A 22500-nucleotide genomic window follows, 5' to 3' on the forward strand; every position below is an offset into this window, starting at 1 on the left:
GTCACCAGAGGTAAATGGCTTCATCTAAATTAACATGTAAATCTTACCATTTGGGTAAAGTCCTTTTGGGTTGTCAGGACAGCTTCTTGCTATGTGTCCAGTTTCTCCACAAATAAAACACTTTGCAAATGGATATCTACCTAAAACCATAATTTTGGGATTTTAAATGAATTTTGTAGTGGGTAGAGGTAAAGATCTAAAAGAGGGTTTAATAGACGTACACATACAAGAACTCATTTGAGTATGAAAATTTATGACATGGCTTTCAGTGAGTATATCTCAGTATGTACATAATAAAATCTGGTATAAAAGAAGGGTTGGCAAACACTATATAGAAAATCTTAGGTCTTGGAAAATTTTGATGTGATCTCAAAATCTCCATTAGCGACACAGGTGGATTCCATTGAATCTCATTTTTTGTGTTCTTTTTCACTTAGGCGTCTTGAACTTTGATTAAACAAGGACCCTGACATCTCAGTGAATAACAAATTTCACCACTTTTTGCCACCCATGAAAGAGCCACAGCCAGGAAAAGCTACCCACCTGTGTCATTTGACTTGTTATTACAGCTTTTAGTTGTATGTTCAGAAGATCCACATTTGTAGCAGTTACCAACACCCATCTCTGTGTCTTGAGCCAAAAGACACTCAGAAACCAAATGCCCAGTCTGCCGGCAATGAAAACATGCCTGTGGGGAGGCAAATGATTTTGTACATGGGTAAGAAAGTTACATCACCCCTTCCACTAAGACACCATATAACCTAGTATAATAATAATAATAATAATAACAAATTTCCCTTATTTACCCTCGGTAGTAGTTATAGCACTTATGCTAGTGGGGCCGATCAAATAATGACTGAAACAAAATAATTCAAAAATAATTAAACTTAACAGGGTTAAGAATCCCAACTGGATGGAGACAAACCAGCTGGCTATCTATACAAGCGAGATTGAGGATTTGAACTCAGGACTAACACAATACTTCGAATAATATTATTGGAAGTTGGAAGTCCAACGCTCTAACTGCTCGGCCACTTGAAACAATAATATTTATTGATTGTTTTAAGTGAATAATAAAACCCATTATTTTCAGTTTAGATTGAAATGCTGATTGTGAGAAAACAGTTGTCATTTTGTGATGCCACCACTGGTTTCCCCACAAAAATTAATGATGTCTGAGGAATGAGGGCAGAACTTTCATACTGATGACTCTGTACTAACCTGATCTGGGTGGTGATTCTAAGGGGTTAAAAATTTGTTTCATCTAATAAGAAGCACTTAAAAGTAACCAGTTCTGGTCTGACATTTCAAAGCATTAAAGGTAGTGGTTTGTTTGGTCAATATTGATGGTAAGCACACCAAGGTGAACTGATGTTTAATAAAAAACATGACCAGTAACTATCATCTAGTAATAACCAAAGGCTAGTGAGCTTGGCCGAGATCAAGCAAAAGTCAAGATGATTTTACTTCAACGCTGTGCTTTAATTATGTAAGTTTCACATGATGGAAGATCATAATGCATGTGTTCATGCAGATTATGAGTGATATCAGGTCCAAACGCATGTGATCAGATTGTGTTCTATTTATTCAATTCATTCTTAGTGGAATAGCAACATACTTGTAAGTTTTTTCCTAGTTTTTGAAAAGGAAATCATAAACCAATAGGGACCACTAAGTGCAGCTAGAACACAGCTGACGTGTGTAAATTACTCCACAATAACTCTTTTATTAGTTTTTGCAATAGCATGCAAAAACATTTCAACTCATGGCGAGAAGAGTATATAATATATTTAACTTCTCTCCACCAAAGTTGAACCCTGATTAGCGACATTTTTAAAGAGGGACAAAAAAGACAAAAAAACTTACCAAAAATGAGCATTTCGGGGAAAATTGTCTCTGAAATCTTAGCCCAGTTATGCTCAGAAAACTGCATACAAACCTTCTAATTCTTTTTTGGGTCAACCCCCCCAAAAATTAGAAGGGTTTGTATGGAGTTTTCTGAGTACAACCAGCTAACATCTCAGAGACAATTTGCCCCGAAATGGTCATTTTTGGTAAGTCGGCCTCTTGGACATTTTTCTTTCAGAATATCCTGACAAATCCCATAATTTCAGAAATTTCATTTTTTTGATGTCATCACTGTAGAACTCTATACCCCTCCTCTCTTTACTACTTCAATAAGCTGATTTGAGCATGAATTATGGCATACCTTTCCTTTTGCCCTTCGCTTTTTTCTTGCCTCACGTTTCTTATCCAAAGCTTCTGTCCTACACGTATTTATGTGTGATGCTTTCTTGTTCTTTTCAGAGTTTTTGTAAGATCCTTGCAGTTTCTTCTTTTTCATTATTTTATGACTGCTCTTTTTCAGTTTTAGAGCTCGTTCCCAATTTTTCTTTTTTGACGTAGTTGGTGAATCTGACCCATCCTGTACGTGCTTGATTTTATTCTTGTCATGCTCAGATGCCTTTGCTTTCTTTGGTTTAACACTCCCAATATCAATGTCAAAGTTTTTTCTTTTCTTTCTGTCCACCCTAGTTTTCTTTCCAGCTGAGTCATGGTTCTCTTCACCTGTTTTGCTTCCTTGTTTTGATCCATTTGCACCTGTGACATTTTACAAACGAAATATTTTTCAGTTAGCAAAGTTCATAAGGTAATAAAAACAGGCACAAAGATAAAAAAACGCATGGTCTTCATTGTGCAATTTTAACTCTAATACAAGTGTGACAGTGATTTCAGTTTCAACCAGTACCAGGAAAATGTGAAACCTTCGTTCTCTGGGAGTTACATATCTTATAGTTTGGGTTTCTTCACATGAGCCCGGTTGACAGCACTGGCCCAGTTACTGGGGAGAAGTTTGCGTTGGGTTCATAGGAGAAATTTCAGCCTGGTTTCCGAGTCGAAAGAAGGCCAAAGACCCTGAGGACGAGTTCTGGCACGAAATTCGAGAAACAAAGCAGACATGGCAAAACACAAAAATTATAACTTTCGCACCTATCGTAGCTTTAGGAACTCTTAAAGCTGGTATCACTGCAGTTAAATGAGATGCTTCTGATGCAAAAATACAGCAGACAATGCAAGACGATGCAGGGCGTTACCAATCGACGAAACCGATGATCGGAAAATCAATCGATCAATCGATGACAATTAATCGATTGATATTGATAATCGATGAACAATCGATGCTCGGGTTTTATGTGATTATCGATTTCATCGATTATCAATTCTTATCGATTATCAATCCCAATCGATCAGTTAATTGTCATCGATTGGTTTTCATTTTTTATGCGTTTTATTTTCAGTCAAGATTTCCAAAAACACGGTCTCTTTATGCATTTTAATGATGAAAACTGTGATAAAACTTTAATTTTTTTCACAACGGTGATTGATACATCGTGGAGAACATGGGCATACAATTTTATGACAATATCAATTTTCAATTAGGCATCAAATTGATGAATTGTGATGAAACTGTGATCAAAGAAGATTAATGGTCGTCGCTTTAAAATTGAATACCATCCAATGTAATGCTGGCGTCATATTAAAAACATTAAAAATAAATCAGATAATAATAATTTCATCATGCACGGCGTGTGGACAGGACCTGTTGGAAAAATAGGAAATAGTGGAAATATAAAATTCCTAAAAATTCATATCAACCAGATATCAACAGTATAAAGGACAGCGAAAGGAACAGCTAAGCGAAAAGGTGTGTTGTTGACTTGCGTTTCTTCAAAACACTGTTTCAAAGCGTGTTTCTGTTGTTGAGTTTTGAAACCATGCAACAGCACACAAACAATCCGGTGAACGAATTCAAATGTCAAACATTTGTGCGTACTGCGAGTGCGTATACATACAGGCTGGAACGTGTGGGATACCGATGATTTTTTTTAACGCCAATCGATGACAATCGATGAGTTGCGACCACTTTTGTGTGATTATCGATTGGTCATCGATTGGCCGATGCCAATCGATGCCAATTAACTAACAAGGCATCGATTGTCATCGATTGATCGATTGATTTTCCGATCATCGGTTTCATCGATTGGTAACGCCCTGACGATGCCATCCGGGCCGCCAGAGATCATCCCGCTTTCATCCCGGTAACCGGGCTAACGTGATGTTCATATGGCAAAATTTCCAGCCCGCTTACCGAGATTCCGGTTGGAAAAACCACGATCTCGGAAACCGAGCCATCCCGCCCTCTCATATAAACACATCGAAAATTTTAGAAAGGAATAAGAGGTAAGGCAAGCTAGATCTCGGAGACCGGCCAGCCCGGTCAACCGCGCTCATTGTGAAGAGGCCCGGCATGGCTAAGAGGGTTTATAAAATTGTAAAATACCTCCAACGTTTACGAGCTGATGCCATGGTGTTGCTTCAAGGCTTGTCTTTTTGGAAGGACGAGCAAACCGTGTCATTGTAAAGAAGCTTTTGCCTCCGTCAAAGTATGAATAAAAGTGGTTTGGTTTCTAGCCGTTCGTCCGCCATATTGTTCAAACGTGCGCAGTTGACAGTTGATACCAGTCGACAAATACATAAAGTAGCGACTAACCGCTGATCTGTGGGCGCAAGTGAGTGGAGCGAGAGGAAATATGGTGGATCCAAACTCCAGCCAAGAAAGGTTTAGTTACGTTTATAGCTGTGACTTGGACACAAATCTTGAACTGAAAGTGTAAGTTTTGTTAAGGAGAATGTCTCACGTTACGTTGTTATTGACCTGATTGAGGTAGTAGGCAATCATTATTGCATTTCTATTTACTGATTTGCAGTGATCTAATCTACTGTTGGTAAAAAAAATGACTGTTCTCTCAAGATCACTGTGCTCGCGCGGGCGCGGACTAAGAAAATTCGATTTATACCTAATATGACCATTTAAAGAAATGCTGCTTATAACGAAAGAACACTGTACATGTCAAAAATCAGAGACACGGGTTTTTTTTGGGGGGGGGGGTGGGGCAGTGTGAAATGAAGACTGCGGACTGACTGCGGATATAGCTTCTCAATGTCGCGAAATTTTACAGACATTTATATGGTGGGGTGCACAAACTTGCCCTCCACCATACAAATGTCTGTAAATTTATGCAACTTTATGGAATGTCTTTGCTCTCTTAAAATGTATCACTTTAAAGTTTGGCAATTTTGTTAATATTAAGGCACTCTTTCTATTGGTGTCGACGGATTTTCCCGAACTGGTCCATGTCAAAATTTGAAAAAACTGTGAAAAGGTCTATCAGTGGTGTCAAGAAGCAAATGCAATCTTATTCAGTTTTTTCCATTTATTTTTGGCTGGCCTGGGCTTAAATTTACAGAGCCATGTTATCTAAAACTATTAAGCTTTAGAAAATGTGTGGTTTGTAAGGGTAATTTTTAAAGCTAGAAGCACACAAATGTGATCCACACAAAGATGGTTCTGAAGGTGGGATGATAATTCTTAAAATACACTAGAGGCTAGGAGAGGGTGGAAGCCATTGGTTTTGGCATTCACTGTGTCTAGATACCTGGCAGTGTAAAATTGACGTCTGGACAATTTTCACCAAAAATCTCATTTTACTCTTTAAGCCTTAGATAATTTTCTAGAAATCTCAAGTGCTTTATAACATGACCTTGGGTTGCTAGTATAGTTGCAATTTTATTGTCGAGCTTGGGCATACAGTGAAATGTCGATGCTTTTGACACGTAGAAAATATTCATATTCTGACACATTGAGTCAGCCCTCAAAGAATATTCAAATAAATTATTGCCAAAACCTTCCCTGACAGCATTTGATTTTTATTGGAAAATGCCAAGGGTTGGTATTGTAATGGACAAATTCTCCGAGTTGGAGTTCAAGAATCTCAACCGACTGGCAGGCATTATCCACATGGTTTCAAAATACTAGATGTCTGGCTGTCAGAAAGAAGGTTAGCCTTCTCTTTACCACATATCTAACTTGTATCTGATTTCAGATGTACTTTAGAAGGGAAAAGAGAACGTAAAGGTTACAACGAGCTACTGAATGATCCCCAGCTGAGATACTCTGGTGTTTATGAGAGGTGAATCCTGCTTTTTTGCTTTCCTTTTTTTTGTGCAGTTCAGCATTCACATAAGGCCAGGTTATATAAACTGTAGGCATTGAACAGATAAACCAGAGCTTCCTGAATATTAATGCAAAGCAACTATTCATAGGGAAAAAGCTGTGGAAGACTAATGAGGCATCTAACTTTTAGCTTTTAGAAGGGTTAGATAGGGAGCAAGATCATGGCAAAAACAAGAAATCTTAATAATCTGTATTTTGGCATAGGTACCCTGTGTGAATGTGCAGTCACCCATCAACAACCATGATTTCCAAGATCTTTGATGCGAACTTTTTTTGCAGAAGGGGGGGATTGAGTTGATGCACGATTTTACTGTTTGCAGTAGTGCTTCTAAAACCAAACTGTTTCTGAACAATAGTACATTGTAATTCCCTCTTGGGGGGGGGGGGGGGGGTCATGTTGCTCTCATTATTTTACCATTGTATTTGCTCTTATCTTTGTCACTGTCACGATTTTAACCCAAATTTGTATTGTTTTTTCCCCATTTCACCTACCTTGTGTCACTCTAAGTGTTGCAAGGCCAACATTGTGAGCAACAAAAAAATATTTTGCCAGTATTGCTTTGCCAGAGTTGATTTTAATTCTCTCTGACATGTTAACTGATTTTACTAATAAAATTGAACATTCATTTTCAGTGAGTGTTCTGACCTGTATGTAACATGCCAAGTGTTTGCAGATGGTCAACCACTCTGTCTTCCAACAAGAACCTCTTACAAACCATTCAGCACCAGATGGAAGTAAGTCCCCCTGCGGCTGCTGATCTGTATCCCCCAGGAGAATTACCCCTCCTGTCTCCCTTGATTCCCTGATCTGGTGAAATATGGGTCTTATCTTACTGGCAGTAGATCAGCTCCTTGTTGGAGAGTGGCTCCCTATAATTCCACCAGATCTTACTTTTCCCTAAAGGGTATCCCTTCTGTTACACACGCTCCTTGCCATCAATTACTGTATTGCATTATTTTGAAGTAAAATGGTATATTTTCATCTGAATAGGACTTTTTATCACAAGAACAGGTAACTTGCACTTGCCCTGTTTTGAAAGTGAGAGTTTTTGGAACTCAGAAATAGCCTGTTTGATAGAAGATCTAAGCATTTTCTCTTTGATGATCATTTCATAAATTCTCATAATCTTTTCTCTCGATGATGTAAAGAAGTTCTTAAAAATAGTTTAGTGATGTTGGTCACTTTTGGGACTTAAAGGGCTTAGAATGAATTGTCCTACCTAAAATCATTATTTGTCACATCAATAGCTTCACAGTTAGCCATGCTTTGAAACAGAGGCACAAGGAAACTCGGAAATGGCCTCTTCTCTAAACGCATTGTATGGAAATATATGGAGATCAGTCTGGGGAATAATCTTGTCTGTGGATATTGGGACTTAAAGGGTGACAAGAGTTTATTAACCCTGATTTCTGCCCTTTAGTCAAATATTCTTCAACTTGTCAAGTCTCCCTCAGCTATGCTACTTGTGCCATTTTGGAAATCAATGTTAGACAAAAGTGATTCCATGTTTAATCTGATTAAACTGCCTTTCTTGCAAATGTGTTATTTTTGTAATTGTAATTACTCACATTTATTGTTCTTTGTTTGCTCCAGTTGGAATGAATGGCTAAAATTACCAATAAAGTACCCTGATCTGCCTCGTAATGCTCAGGTTTGTTTTACCATATGGGATGTGTATGGACCAAGAAAAGCTGTCCCTGTTGGTGGGACTACTGTCTCCCTCTTTGGAAAACATGGGTAGGTGTTTTACAATGAATAATATTATTAATGATGCTTCTACAATGTACATGTATTTTCCAAACTATACATGTGCATGTTCATTTTAAAGAATGCTGTGGCTTCCATGATTGGCTGAAAATCATTTCAGTTTTATCAAAATGTTTCTTTATACTGCTGTACCATGCTTCAGAGCATTGTTTATTTACACCATTAATATTATTGCTGTTAAGTTTTCCATAAATAATCTATCAAGCCCCCTGAGGAGTTGGGAGGTTTATTAGGGAAGGGGAGCCTATTTAGAGGGGGGCCTATCAGAGAGGGGGGCTCATTTAGAGAGGGGGGCTTATATAGAGAGGGGGCTTATTAGAGAGGGGTGCTTATTTAGTTTAATGAACATGATAGTATCCATTGTCAATGAAGAACTGGAACAAAGTGGAAAAGCTGAGGTACACTGTACATGAAGTTGGAGGTCATGAATCCAAAGTGAATTTCCCAGCATGTGAATAAACCATACCAGATGGGGTTGTCATGAAGTAGTCATGATCATTTAATAATAAGGGGGAAGGCAGGGGGGCTTAAAAGAGAGGGAGGGCTTAATAACTTTCTTTCCCTGAAAGGGGGTGGGGGGGGGGGGGGTATCAATACAGGGTTTATGATACACCACTGTATTGATAAGCCAGTCAGAGACCACATTGCCTTTATTTTTTGTGACTGTGCCCTGAAACATTTACATGACTGTATGTTATGTGCAGTACTCAGCGTCGTGGCATGCATGACCTAAAAGTGTGGCCAGGGGTGGAGGCTGATGGACAGGATTCAACATCCACACCAGGAAAATCTACAGCTGGTGAAGATCAGATGAGTAGATTAGCTAAGGTATGGTGTATGGTTAATTCTCAATTTCCTTTTTCTCCTGGTCCTAATTCATGAATATTATTAGGGTTACCTGTAACTATGATGTATGAGACAAAGGAAATTTAGAGTCATATTATATTAGGTTAAAAAAATCTTAATCTGGGCTAAGTTGTTCAAAGCTGAGTTGAGTTAACCCAGGGTAAGTGAGAAATTTGAATTTCGATATGAAAGCTTAAAAAGCAAATTCATTCTAGTTCTTTTTGACTACAAATTGATGGCTGGATGTGCTAAAAAGAAATTATAAAGCAGGGCTCGAAATTGCAACTGATATGGTCGCCAATGCGACTAACATTTTCTCCTTGGCGACTAAAAATTCTGGTTTAGTCGCCACTTAGGCGACCAGGTTTCTCTATGATTTAGATTTAAATTAAAAGACTAAAGTTAAAACAAACATGTCATCATATCTTGCTTTGCTTTCGTCATAAAAAATGTGCCAAATTGTATAACGAAGCCAGTTTACCTCCAAATTTATAACGACTTCTGTTCGCGATATATCTGATGGATCGCGCCACACTACAGGGCTTCTGATAGGTCACGAAAAAAAGTCAATTTAACAGGATTTTCAGAGAAAGATTCGCTGAAATTTTTGGCGCTAAGCTCGCCAAAAACCAATCGGTAAAAAAGGCCAATTTTGTGGGAATTTTCCGGGCAAATTTTGCTAGAAATCGATCAATTTTGGTGCTGATTTGACGAGCCTTTTTACTGCTTTTTAACAGAGATAATCATTTGCTATTTTTAAAAAACAAAGCGCTCGTGAAATGAGCCAATGGCAAAGCTTTTGACGTCATGACTACTGCCCAGTTTTTTGCAACATAATTTCCGGCTGGTAGTTTTGGAACGTTGTTCCGCTCGTTGTGTTGGTGAAGTTTCAAGATAAATTTGCAAGTTTACAGCAATTAGACAGCCCCAATAATAGCCGAGATACGTTTCAAATATGTTGTATCGACATGTATTTGATAACGATTTCTAGTGAATTTTGTGGTATTTTGCATGTTTTTGTGAATTTCGCGGGATTTTGCAGATTTACCTGAATTTAGCAGCTCTGCATCCTCGCTAAATATCAGAAACCCTCATACTTAAAGAGGTCCGTCATTTACATTTTTCAAAATGGCGACTAAAAATTTGCATCTGGCGACAATATTTCTACAGTTAGTCGCCAAAAGGCGACCTGAGGATTTTTTTAATTTCGAGCCCTGTAAAGAAAAATAATTATCTGAGAAAATGCTTTTGTACAAAAGAAAAAGAAACTCGCATTAAAATTGAATGGCTGGGCCCTGAATTGAATTTTAACCTTTTACATATATGCTTATGCTCTTAATCACACAGTAATGGAAAGTTAAATGTACTACCCACAGGTAGAGTGAATTGGCCTTTAGCTTCTGGACAGGGAGGGGTGACTAAAAGGGTTTGACATTTCAGTTTGAAAGTTATAAGAGGTGAGGGGAGGTGAATCCTTCAAAGCTTTTGTTTCCTTAAGATTGCAGTTTGAATGATTTTCAACCCTATGGGAAAATTCCAGCTGGCGGTGAGACCACGCTCAAGGTTCACTAAAAACAATCTTTTAGTTACAATTTATAGAACTAAATATGCATGTTGTTCAGTACAGTGTATTGGTTTTAGAGACAGGATGTTGTTGGGTATATAACTGAGCAACTCATTCAATCCCTCCCATCCCCTCCTGCCCATGTAGCTACACTGTGTACGTGTACTTGATAGTCCCTTTCTTCCTCCATAATCAACATCTTTGTATTGTTGTATTGTACACGATTGTATGTTTGTTAACAGCTCAGTAAAAAGCATCACAAGGGAAGAATGCTTAAAGTAGATTGGTTGGACAGGTTGACATTTAGAGAAATTGAAATGGTGAATGAGGTAACATGGATTTCTATGTGAAGCTAACTTTAAAAACAGTCATGGTAAGGTGTACAATATTATTGTCATGAAAGGTATTAATCATCATGGATAAAGGGTTTAGTTCATTGTTTGACCCCTGATGGTCACTTTGATGTTGCCCATGACATCTCAATTGCACACTGCAGGTCTTCATCAGGTGATAGTGTCGAATTACAGAGTCGGGACTATTTATTTGTACCACCGTGTAGTAAATTATTGGTGTATCACAAACCTCGCTCATGGTTGGTGGGTTTCGATCCAAAGCATTGTTGGTATTGTCAGAGGAAGAAACTGATCTCTCAGCAGTCTGCTGTGGTAGGGATCGACAGTTATGTTGTCTATTGTAGGCGTTCACGCTTCAGGAATCTCAGTTCTACTGTCCCTGTTGATGTTGTTAGGGTGAAGTCTTACGTGATTAGCCTCTTTTTAAAACTCTAAGAGAGTTAATATAATATTATTACATTAAATAAAATAATACTACAATCAACTGTCTCTAAGACAGACACCATTGGGACTGGCACCATGTGTCCATCTTACTTAGAGAGGTGTCTGTGTCTTATAGAGGGTCAATTTATTAAAAAGAGCAAAGAACAATTGAGGTTTCTGGGTAACTGACCACCTACCCCTCCCCTAAGTCACAATTTTGCCCTAAGTGAGAAGTACATGTCAATTTTGCTATAGGGGAGGGGTAGGTGGTCAGTTACCCAGTAACCCCAATTAATGCGAGAAAGTCTGAGGGACAAACTCTAGGAGTCTTTTGACCGTATTGTAGAACTTACCGTGTTGTAAATTTTACAATGCTGCAGCTTTGAAATTATAATTTTAACTTAAAAATGGGAGTCTAATAAATAATTTATTAGACTACCATTATTATTCTGAGGATGGCTGTCATAAACAAGAAAGAATTTTTTGGTAGGTAATGGCCTGAGAAAACAGCTGACATTTTGCTTTGCTACACTGGTTTCCCTGCTAAGCGAGTGCAAAAACTCTATACTGATAACATGTCATCACCCAGATCTGGCTTGTATATTTTAGTGCTTCTGACTGATTGATCCAATCCAATCAGGAGCACTACCCAGATCTAGGTAGTGACACATTATTAGGATGGAATTTCTTCAGTCGTTCCTCAAACGTCATGTTGCTGGGAATCCAGTTTGGTGTCACAAAATGTCGGCTGTTTTCTTAGGCTAGTATGTAAGGAAACAGTGTTATAAAAAAGATTATGTTGGGCATGGAAAGAACTTATTGATAAGCTAAGATGTTTTTTTGTTAGTGTGAACATTGTACATACATGAAATAACAGCATAATGATATGATAGAGGGGTAATTTTGCATTTTGCTTCCCTGTTATGCATCTAATGCTATTTTATTCTTTATAGAAAGAAAAACGAAACTCCAATTTCATGTTCTTGATGATCAAGTTTCCCAGAATCCATGATGACAAAGTAGAGTATTCTGTTGTACATTTTGAAAAGGTATGATCTGTAGTGATGTTTCCATTCTAATACTCATGAGCAGATCAGGAATGGTAATTTTAACAATACAGTATTACATGAAGTTATTTATACTTACCAAATCATACAATTTATTATTGAATGAGGCTGATTATTAGGAGAATGCTATCCACCAAAGCTGAAGGCCAACAGGGATAACAGCGTCAGAGATCTGCATAATTCTTCATGTTATTCAAAAGCTGAATTCATTAAAAAATATATTGGTTTAATAGTCATTCAAAATATTTCTAAGTTCTTAACAATGGCCGTGTGCAATGGGATGGACTGTACATTTGTATAACAAAAACATGCTCATGCTACTTTTTATCCCTTTTCTCAGAAACTATAAAGCAACAAAAATAATTGTCTTAAACATTGCAAAATAAAACTTCAGATTATGTGGCTAGAAAAGATGGACATTTACTGTGTATTTTTAATGTCATCTAAAACAGACAGAGCATAATTCCTGAACATTCATTGTTATTATCCAAAAAAGACACATTTTCCCTGCTTTACCTTTGAACATGTTGATCCAATTTTTCTTCAATCTGAAAAATGATTGAAATCTAACAAAGAATTTTCTAAAGAAAGTTGAAAATGGAATGCACATTAAATTCGCTTAAAAGTGGTATTATTTGACCCTACTTTTGGCCCCTCTGAAAGGAATACAAATTAAAAAACTACAGTCTCAGACAAAATTGTTGGGACACTTTGCTGTCTTCCTGCCCTCCCAATGTTAGTGCACAAGTTTTGGTGAATTAACTGTGATAAACAACTTTGGGAGGATGAGGAGATGAGCCAGAAGTAAATAATCAGCGGTGGCTGGAAGTGTCTGAGACTGTAGCTTACACCAAAATATATTTTCTTCGACAACAACTGTCATTTTCTTGCGCCTTTGTCTTTTGTCATAGAGTTTATTTACACGTACCTTTTTGGTTTCACCAATTGTGCATTCCTGCCTTTTCACATTTTTTGCCCATTAGGCCTTTTGCCTCAAGTCTCACCTATCACACCTTTGACGCCAATTTAAACCTTTAAGACTATGTATAAGTGGCAACATTTTAAGTATGGAATGGCTGATGCAGCTTTAAAAAATGTGACTGTAAAAGGCAACAGTTTAACTGTTGCCTTTTACGGTTACTGTTTCAAGGAGAAAACTGCTTGCTATCCTTTCATTATCCTTTCTCATTACATCAACACCATTCAAAGTGATCGGTAATAATAAATATTTTATCATTGTATAGCAATGAACCTTGTCCAGAAATATAAAGCACGCTAAAGAGATTTACACTGTATGCTCTGTATTGTACAGTAGGCATAACAAAGTTTTTGAGCCATTTCTCACCCAAACACCAGTAATTCTGTCAAACGTTATTAAAGTGATACAGAGATAAAAAATTGTTTTTCTCCGTTCATACCCAAGGCCCTTGTTACATGCATTTCTGGCCATTAGTGACAACCCTTTGTTACTTGAATATTAGAATTTGCCATCATTTCAGTACAGTTTCCATCTATAGTGTAATTTATTGAGATACTTCAATACTGCAATTTAAAAAGCATATTCAGTTTTAAGCCTATGGTTTTAACTGTGTCAACGCAGATCATTGGTTTTTGTGAATTAATATTTTTCAGGGTGCTGATGATGTCGACTATGTCTGCACTCATCCTGAGATTGTCAGAGTTCCAGATCCCGAAATTCTAATGGTATTTATAAAAAAATGGTTGCTTCTTCCTGGACTTTCTTAGTGCACTTTTTTATAATATTAATGAAGTCATGTGGAGCTTTAGTTTTGTCCATTTTTTTTATCATTATTTTTAATTTCAGGAGAATCTGGTGGAGCTGAAGCATCACAAGTTGGTCAGAAGTATCAGAAGTGGAACAGTTTCAAGGGACTTGAAACCAAATGCAAAAACCAGGGACCAGTTGAATGTATGAAAAAGATATTTTGCTTTAATTACAATTGTATATTGTCTTATTGCAGACTCCTCTCCCCTCAGTTCTAATTTCCAGGTTGCTATTATGCATGCCAGCTTTGTTTGGACAGAAGGCAATCTAATCACATGTGTTTGGATCTTTTTTCGCTTGTAATCTGATTATGTGTTTTTGATGATCTGTTACATGAAAACCACAGTGTTAGAGCAAAAGCATTTTGACCTTGGATTGTTGTCCCTGCAGTCTGTAGCCTTCAGTTATTACTCTTGATAAACTTAATTTTAGTGGTTTGTGGAATAATGCGTCATGAAATGTTAAAATTATTCTCCCAACTGCAGGGTTTAGTACAGGGTCATGAATTCTTGAAAAAGTCTGGAAAATAAAGATTAAGACTGTAATAATGGTAAAAAGTCGGAAGATTTCTTTAGAAAAGGAAACCAGTGCTTAAATTGTTTTTTTTTGGTTGACATAATTATATCTTATCAAAAATATTCAATTCCATGGTGAGAAGTTTCAGAATTTTCTCATGTCCATATCTCATGTGATTAGTGTACATTAATTTTGCCGTGTGTCATGTGAAAAGCTTGGTCTCTCTGTTTGTCAAGGTTTCTGTTGATTGGCTATTTGATAACCTTGAGTTTGGAAAAGGAGTTATTGTCTTTAAAAAAGCTCTGAAAATAGCCTTGAATTTTTGATTCAAAAATCTTTACCCTGCTATTAGATAGACACACAATCTAGTTTGCTATTGTTACATATGTATACATGTACTATGTACTATAAAAACTGTCAAATTGTAAGAAAAGGTCATGACTATACTCTTGACAATAAACCCTAGACAAGAGTGACATTTATGATGGTTTTCATTTCTATTTAGCAAATTGTTGGTTATCCATCTACCCAAGTACTTACATCAGAAGAAAAGGACTTAGTTTGGCAGTTCAGATTTTACTTGACAAATCAAAAGAAGGTGCTGTTTTGTTACACTACATGTACAGGGCGGCTAGTATTAATAAGACAATAGAGTTAATATTCGCAGGCATAAATATGTTTTGGGCTTGACTAAGACTCATTAAGCCCGAGCCACTAGGCGAGGGTTAAAATGAGCTCATGGATGAAAACTCTATTAATTGCTATAATTATTATTGCTTTAAAGGGCATTGAGAAAATAACGCCTACATAAAGTGACAACAAGACAGTCTGAATCAATCAAGCAAGCGTTTACAAGTTGAATGGTTTTTATTATTTTTCCCTCAATAAATACACTTTTATGTGAAACTGGTATGAACCAAATTACAAAATTCTGCCATTTGAGTTTCAAAAATTATAATAGATTAAGAAAGCTTATTTGTGAGTTCCATTGAATTAAACATACAATTGTTAATCTTTCTTTATTTAACAGTTTGGTATAATAAGGTTGAACTGAATGCTTTCGGTTTGAAGTCACTTGTAAAACTTACATGCACTTCGCCACTGGCCATGGAGTTACTATAGACATTATTACGTCAGGAGCTTCTCTAACGTTTGTAGATCTTCTTTCTCTAGCTGAGGAGATTGACAATTTACTAATTCTTTGTTGTTTTCTTTGTTTTCAACCGTGATGTGGCCTTTGAAAATGGCACCGTGATTTCTCTTTCACAAAAAGTGTAAGAAAATGGTGCGAACAGTGCAGTGGCTTCTCGATTTTGATTGGCTGCTTACATGTCATAACTGTTTGATCCTGTCATTTCACTGGTTTATTTCAGAGACTAAAATATATTTTAGCCTGCCAAATTCTACATTTTAGCCCCCATAATGCCCCACAATGCCTGACAAAGTGATAATGATATATTTTTTGAAAGGAGAGATGTCCAACAGCAACATATTTTTTTGTTCTCTATACACAGGCAAATCAAACTGTGGTTGGACATCGCATTGCACTGAATTTCATTTTCTGTAGTTAGCTCTTCTAATGCATAGTTACAGACAAGAAGCGTCAAATGAAGTTAGGAAAAGATTTTAAAATCTTCAGGAAAAGATTTTTACATTTTAAAATTGGTCTTGACAGCATATTTACATGAAAATTCTGAAATGCCATCAGCAATGCACAGATTTACAACAAGTGCTGTTATTTGCAAGTTTAATGTAGGTTCAGTATGACAATTTTTTTATTATTCTTGATTAATAATTAATTTTGTTATTTTTTTGAAGGCACTGACCAAGTTTCTAAAATGTGTTGATTGGAGTCAGCCACAGGAAGCCAGACAGGTAGATTCACTTGTGTCCAAATTTCTTATTTGTTGATGCTTGTGAACATGTTTTAGTATTGTTAGTTATACATGAAACAAGCAAAGTCATCATCTCACATCACACTGAAGCTTCACTTCATTGTGAAAGAAGTAATTCACCATAAACTCCTTTCAAATTCAAGACAAATTCAAAATTCATGTGGAACGAAAGCTGTTTTTCAAGCTGATTTGACAGTAAATTATTACAGGTAGACAAAATTTATTAGACAAAATTTAGTATTATATTATTAAAGAATAGTCCACTCATTTGCTGCAATAACTTGTGAAACATTTTTTAAGACTCCGAAAGAAATTTCGATCTCCACACAGTCCAGTAATATTCTCTATTTATGTAGTAATTATTATTGTTATTTTAATCCAGGCACTAGAGCTCTTAGGAAAGTGGAACCCAATGGATGTCGAAGATGCTTTAGAGTTGTTATCATCGCAATTCACTAACAGAGCTGTCAGACATTATGCTGTGTCAAGACTTAAGGAAGCTAATGACGATGTAAGTAAAATTAAATAATGATAATGTGATATCTGGAATAATCAATGATGAGGTAAGTGTTATCAGTTGATAACACTCACTTCAGCCTTGATTATTCCAGATATCACGAAAACCTAATCGAACAACATTGTTTTGAAGAAAATAAGGACAAACACAGCTTTGCACAGAACGCAGTTTGATATTGCTCTTGGAAGTCATGCATTGTGTGTACAACCTAGCAGATATCTAACTTATCTGTAGTTGGGGCTGAGTTCCAAAATTAACTATAGGCTCTTAGCTAATGAGAAGCCAGGTAGGGAGCACAATGTATAATAATCACAAATGATGGATCATTCTTTGTGTAGGATCTGTTGCTTTATCTCCTTCAACTCGTCCAAGCTCTCCGTTATGAATCCTTGTCAGATGAGGAAGAAAAACTGACAGAGAACACTGTTGACAGTCTTCTTGAAGAAAGTATGGAGAACCATGGCACTGAAAATGCACCAACACAAGGTAGTAACTTTCAATACTAGTTAACAATGTTATTATGACTGTGTAGACACTCAAACTGAGTGAATCCAAACAGTGGTAGTATACAGGACACATTACACATGAGCCTAGTAGTGACAGTACATGGACTTTGCTCACCATGAGTCTCTTCATAGCTCAGTTGACAGAGCACATACCCACTATTTTAGAGGTCATAGGTTTGAATTCTGTCATCAAGATTTTTTTCTTTTTCCTACTATTATAAATGATTGTTTATTGCACCTTTGTTATGTATAAGTGCCAATCTTAACTTTCCTTCTGGTTATTTGGCCAGATAATTAACCATTATCTACTGATGACCATTAAATAATTTTGTTTCTTTCTTTTCTTAGATGTAGAAGAAATGAAGATGAATACATCCTCTGTGAAGGATGTTGATGAGGTTTGAATTTGTTAGAAAAAAAAAGAGTTTATAGATTCCAAATAGTTTTAAAAATCTGAAAGTAATGATGCTGCTTGATATTATTTTTAGTCAAAAAGTTTTCAGCAACCTTGACCTCATTGTATTAATCAAGCCTCCCCCTTCCCCTTTTCAGGGGAAGAAAGTTAAGTGGAATCCACCAGGAAATTGAGTAATTAATTGTAATTTTTAATGGACAAAAAAACCTTGTACCAGAATAATAATATTTAAAGTATATTGCAACCTTTTTTACATTTTTCAAAGACTAAAGATGTGATTAGTCATCTGTAATAACACCAAAGAAAATTTCTTATGGGAGCCCGAGAAAATGAAGAATGTGATATTCTTTAAATTATTCGGGTACAAGGTTTTTGTCCACTGGGAATTAAAATTGCTCAATTTTCTGGTGGATTCTGTCTTCATACGTCCCCACTCTCTATTAAGCCCCCCTCCCCTCGCCTAAATATTTTTAATAAATGATAGACTGTATTAATCAATCAAGACTGTAAAACTTTGTGTGGACTGATCCAGGGTGGTTTATTTACCAACTGGACGTTCAGATTTGATTCTGATCCTCGGCTGCACGACCTCCAACCTTCTTGTTCTTGAGCTTCAACACTTTGTATTCTAGTTCTTTATGGAAAACTGATACCATAGTCTTTTCTAAATTAAATAAGTCCTCCTTTCAAATGGGCTTGAAATAAATAAGCTCCCCAGGGGGGTTAATAGAGGATTTGCGGTAGATCAAGAGTCACCGCAATGAAAATTATTAACACACTCAAATAGTGCAATCGTATTTCAAAATATAAATTGACCAAGATCTTGAGATTGCTGCTTATTTTTTTCAGAGGTCAGATGATTTGGCATCATTTCTTATATCAAGAGCTTGCAAAAGTGACAGTCTTGCAAATTTTTTTTACTGGTAAGAGTTTATGAATTTTTAAAAGTTACTTTCCTTAAGCCTGCAAAAATTACAGCCATCTCTCCTTGCCCCTCACTGCTAGGGATGTTTCGCCAGGAGTCTGGCCAGGGACCTTTATGCCTCAGTGACAGAAATTCCATACTGATGACGTAAATCAATGCTTACATAATAAATCCTGTAGTCATGGGGTTCCAAATGTAAATTTGTTCAATTTTATGTTTTTCCTTGTTGATTATAGCAAAGTTTTTTTTCTTCAAAGGAACTCCAGCAAGTCTCAAATGCTTCTTTTAAAATAATGTACATTGTATTTACTAATATTGACTGTTTTGTAGTAGATTCATCATATTTACATTTGCCCTAAGGAGGCAGCGTGGCCGAGTGGTCAGCGCGTCGGACTTGCAATCCGGCGGTCCCGGGTTCGAGTCCCGCTCTGGCCACTTGCTGGATTTGTGTTCGGTCGTCCCGAGTTCAATTTCTCGGCCACGCTTGTAAATAGCCAACTGGTTGCCTTCTGCCAGTTGGGGTTTTTAATCCTGTTGTGTTGTATTTGAATTATTTGTTTCAAATATTTGAGTGGAGTGCCTGTAAATTAGCTGGACAAGCTAAGTGCTCTTTCCACTATAAACAAGCCTTTAACCTAACCTTTTTAACCCTTTGTGACCGTTTGTCTTGTTTTTGGGTTGTTTTTAAACAATAACTCAAACAATATTAAAGAATATAACTATTATAACTATTACATTGACCAATCAGAGCTCCTAAGCAGATTTTGGACAGATTTTACATTATCAGTATGGATTTTCTGTTGCTGAAGCACAGACATCCCTCCTGGCAAAATGTCCCTAGCTGTAAGGAGCAAGAAAAAACAGCTGTTTTCGTAGGCTAACTTTCCTTTTGACATGAAAATGTTTCTTCACACAATTTGACGATGTACTCAAGGCTGTCACTAAGATTTCAAGTTGCCAGGTTAAGGCAATTAGAAGGTGGGAAATTGAACAGCTAGGGAGTTCTTTTAGTTCTATTTTTCTTGTATTTCCTATGAAAGTAGCTAGGGTCATGCTCCTGGCAGAGCTGTCATTAAGGGCCGTAACCCATAACAACCTGTAGCACCTGTTACAGCTGAGGTCACTTGATGTTACAGGTGATCAAAATGGAAAGTTAAAGGTAGCACTATAAATTTTCGTGAGATGTCATGGGTGAAACTTCATTTGCTACAGCTGCTTCAAAACTTAATCACAGCCCTGCTCATGGTACCCGGGGAAAAACCCTTAGTAACAGCCCTGTCTACTAGAGTGGCTGGCATATTAGCTGAATATTGTGAATGATAACTTTCATTAAACTTCACGCTTCTTTCTGGCATGGTTTGATCTTTATTTTTGACATTATATTTGTTACTTTATTTTTGAAAATGTTAAAGAGGTTAAGAAAGACATTTTTAAAGCCACTTTTAACAGGTGACCTGTGACCTTTATTTTATTTTCTTGTATTTTGTCTAATAGGTATTTATTGGTGGAGTGTAATGAGGGTAAAGAGACCAAAGAAGGAACGATGTACTTAAATGTAATGAGACGTTTCAGCCAGGCATTAATGAAGGTGGGTGTTAGTCAAATGAAAAATTAAAGGGGTCCCCAAGTCTGAAAACTTAGTCCAAAATTTAAATTGTTAAAAAATTGCTTAATTTTAGCATGTAGACCTGGAGAATTTATTGTTCATTTGGGGATGATACGGGAGGTTCTCCAAAAAATTTGAAGTAGAAGAAGAAAAAATTGATATTAAGTAGGCGGCAACTGACTTCTCAAGATTAAAATCCGCGTCTTTCACATGGCAGAACTGTGTGTAGGTGTGGGAAGAGGGCTACCCCCTTTCAGTAGGAGAGTCCAAGGGCCTTACCCGGGAAAATTTTTGTTTTAAACTTCGTGAGATTAAAAGTGCATTTTGAGCAACCAGAGAAAGATTTTAGCCATGATGATGGCACCTTTATTCACCCACTTTTGTATCACAACAGAACAAAAGTGTTAGGAACTATTTTAGAATAAAATGGAATACGATTGATTTATTGTCTCAATAAAGCAATTATTTTCTGTGAGAAGCTGGCACCTCTGTATCAGTTAGATAGCAATTTTAGCTGCTCGCCGGAGCTGGAGAACCCTGGTCCCTAAACAGACACCTGCACCTGGTTAAAGAGTTCTTGAAACTTAAAGTTATAAATAAGGCGATACACTGAAAGTCTCTCAGAGTTTGGCAATAAATAAATTGGAAAACAGCTCCATTCGTCTTTCAAGGGCCATGGTATCTTTATCTCTGTAAAATTGTATGTGTTGATTTAAAAAGTTCCAAGGTAGAAATTTGGGAAAATTTAGTCTTAAAATAAAATTATAAAACAAGAAGTCACAACATAGGACTTTATGCCCCCCCCACCCCCCCCCCCCCCAAGTACTCCATGATTGGCTGTGTTAAAAAATTAAATGACTAAGAAAAGGAACAATGTTGTGTTTAAGGGTGGATGGGAGTGCACAGTTAGAAGGAACATGTTAGGTAAACAGCAGCAGTTTGTTAATCATATTATCAAGCTAATGAAGGAGGTTACTCAGTATGGAGGCAACCGAAACAGAAAGGTAAAACGATGAACAGACCATTACTGGACAATTTTATAATCTCCTAATTATTCTTTATCCTTTTTGGTATTTTTTGGGTGTTTTTTGCTTTGATTCGTTTTGTTCTTTGTTGTTGTTGTTGGTTTGTTTGATTCTTTAGTGTTTGTTGTTTACGTTGTTTACACTTAATTTAATACTTTTAAGTTTCCTTCAACTTTAAGACAATTTTTTACTATACATTTAAACTTAAGTAAAGAACTTGCCACTCTAAGTGTAGTGATAAATTTACTGCTCTTGAATAATAAAAAAAACTCTTGGACATTATGCTGGTCCTGTAAGCCATGAGTTGATGGGTGCTAATCAAATGTCATTCCACCTCAGATTCACAGATTAAGAGAGCTGCTTGATGTACCAGAGTTGACGTCATTTGGAGCAATTCCTCTTCTACTTGATCCAGAAGTCAAAATCAAGGGAATCGTTGTTGGAACTCCTGAAGAAAGTAAGTAATAATGCATGTAAAAATATTTTGCAATGTGTACTTGTTAAAGCACTGCCGAATTATCAAATTTTTCCTCTTTTCAGTACATGTGACACTTGTTTTAGGGTGGTGGTCACCAAAAAAAGATGTAACTAAAACATACCACCCTCTCTATTTTTTTTTAACAAAAATAACAAGCTTTTTCTCAAAAGATGTGAATAATGAGCACAAATTACTTTGATTGAAAAGTTGTTCATCTTTTAGAAGATTTTTGCAGGTTAAGAAGTGATACTAATTTTATTTCATTGTTGATACTCTTCTTAAAGGACATTTTAGTAACTGATTTATTTCGTTTCTTTTGTCAATGACATGGGAGTGATCACCCTGTCTTCCAAGCACAGGCTTATGTAAAAATGACAGATCAATGAATTGACATAATTTATTAATTTTCCCTCTCAAATAATTTGCAGCTTGCAGAATAGTACTGTATTTGGTGTGAAGCTAATTATTCCAGGGAAGGGCGTATTCGAGTATAGATTCAGTATGTCAGACTTGGTAGCTGACTCAGTAGCTCTTCCAAATTATGTGAATTTTCTGCATTTTTTAATTTCAGAAAAAGCATGGCTCTTCAAGAGTCATCTGATGCCTGGAAAACTGACCTTTCTAACCTTGGATGACAAAGAATATGTTGTAAGTTTAGCATGAGAAACAAAGCAAGTTTTTATTTCTTAAATCTTCAGGATCTCTGCTAAACAACCTCTTTCTGCCCCACCATG

At 36.6% G+C, this 22500-nt stretch overlaps 2 protein-coding genes across 2 annotated transcripts in view; one reads left to right on the top strand and one right to left on the bottom strand.

Moving 5' to 3' along the window:
- Positions 1-4744, bottom strand: part of LOC140936505 (uncharacterized) — an 8394-nt gene extending 3650 nt beyond the window's left edge. The window contains exons 1-4 of the mRNA XM_073385989.1: positions 4343-4744; positions 2210-2601; positions 540-688; positions 48-136 (exon numbers count right to left, since the gene is read on the bottom strand). Coding sequence (XP_073242090.1) covers positions 48-136; positions 540-688; positions 2210-2601; positions 4343-4418 — 706 coding nt within the window. The 5' untranslated portion in view covers positions 4419-4744. The remainder of the gene's footprint in view (positions 1-47; positions 137-539; positions 689-2209; positions 2602-4342) is intronic.
- The window catches only part of LOC140936500 (phosphatidylinositol 3-kinase catalytic subunit type 3-like), a 28031-nt gene continuing 10106 nt past the window's right edge, over positions 4576-22500 (top strand). The window contains exons 1-19 of the mRNA XM_073385980.1: positions 4576-4672; positions 5946-6032; positions 6710-6811; positions 7671-7814; positions 8549-8672; positions 10497-10583; positions 11984-12079; positions 13730-13801; positions 13923-14027; positions 14905-14997; positions 16218-16274; positions 16677-16805; positions 17150-17297; positions 17666-17715; positions 18582-18655; positions 20152-20245; positions 21151-21267; positions 21628-21745; positions 22338-22414. Of these exons, the coding sequence (XP_073242081.1) occupies positions 4593-4672; positions 5946-6032; positions 6710-6811; positions 7671-7814; positions 8549-8672; positions 10497-10583; positions 11984-12079; positions 13730-13801; positions 13923-14027; positions 14905-14997; positions 16218-16274; positions 16677-16805; positions 17150-17297; positions 17666-17715; positions 18582-18655; positions 20152-20245; positions 21151-21267; positions 21628-21745; positions 22338-22414 (1854 nt within the window). The 5' untranslated portion in view covers positions 4576-4592. The remainder of the gene's footprint in view (positions 4673-5945; positions 6033-6709; positions 6812-7670; positions 7815-8548; positions 8673-10496; positions 10584-11983; positions 12080-13729; positions 13802-13922; positions 14028-14904; positions 14998-16217; positions 16275-16676; positions 16806-17149; positions 17298-17665; positions 17716-18581; positions 18656-20151; positions 20246-21150; positions 21268-21627; positions 21746-22337; positions 22415-22500) is intronic.

Source organism: Porites lutea, chromosome 5 (assembly GCF_958299795.1).
Source record: "Porites lutea chromosome 5, jaPorLute2.1, whole genome shotgun sequence".
In the NCBI taxonomy this organism is placed as follows: domain Eukaryota; kingdom Metazoa; phylum Cnidaria; class Anthozoa; order Scleractinia; family Poritidae; genus Porites; species Porites lutea.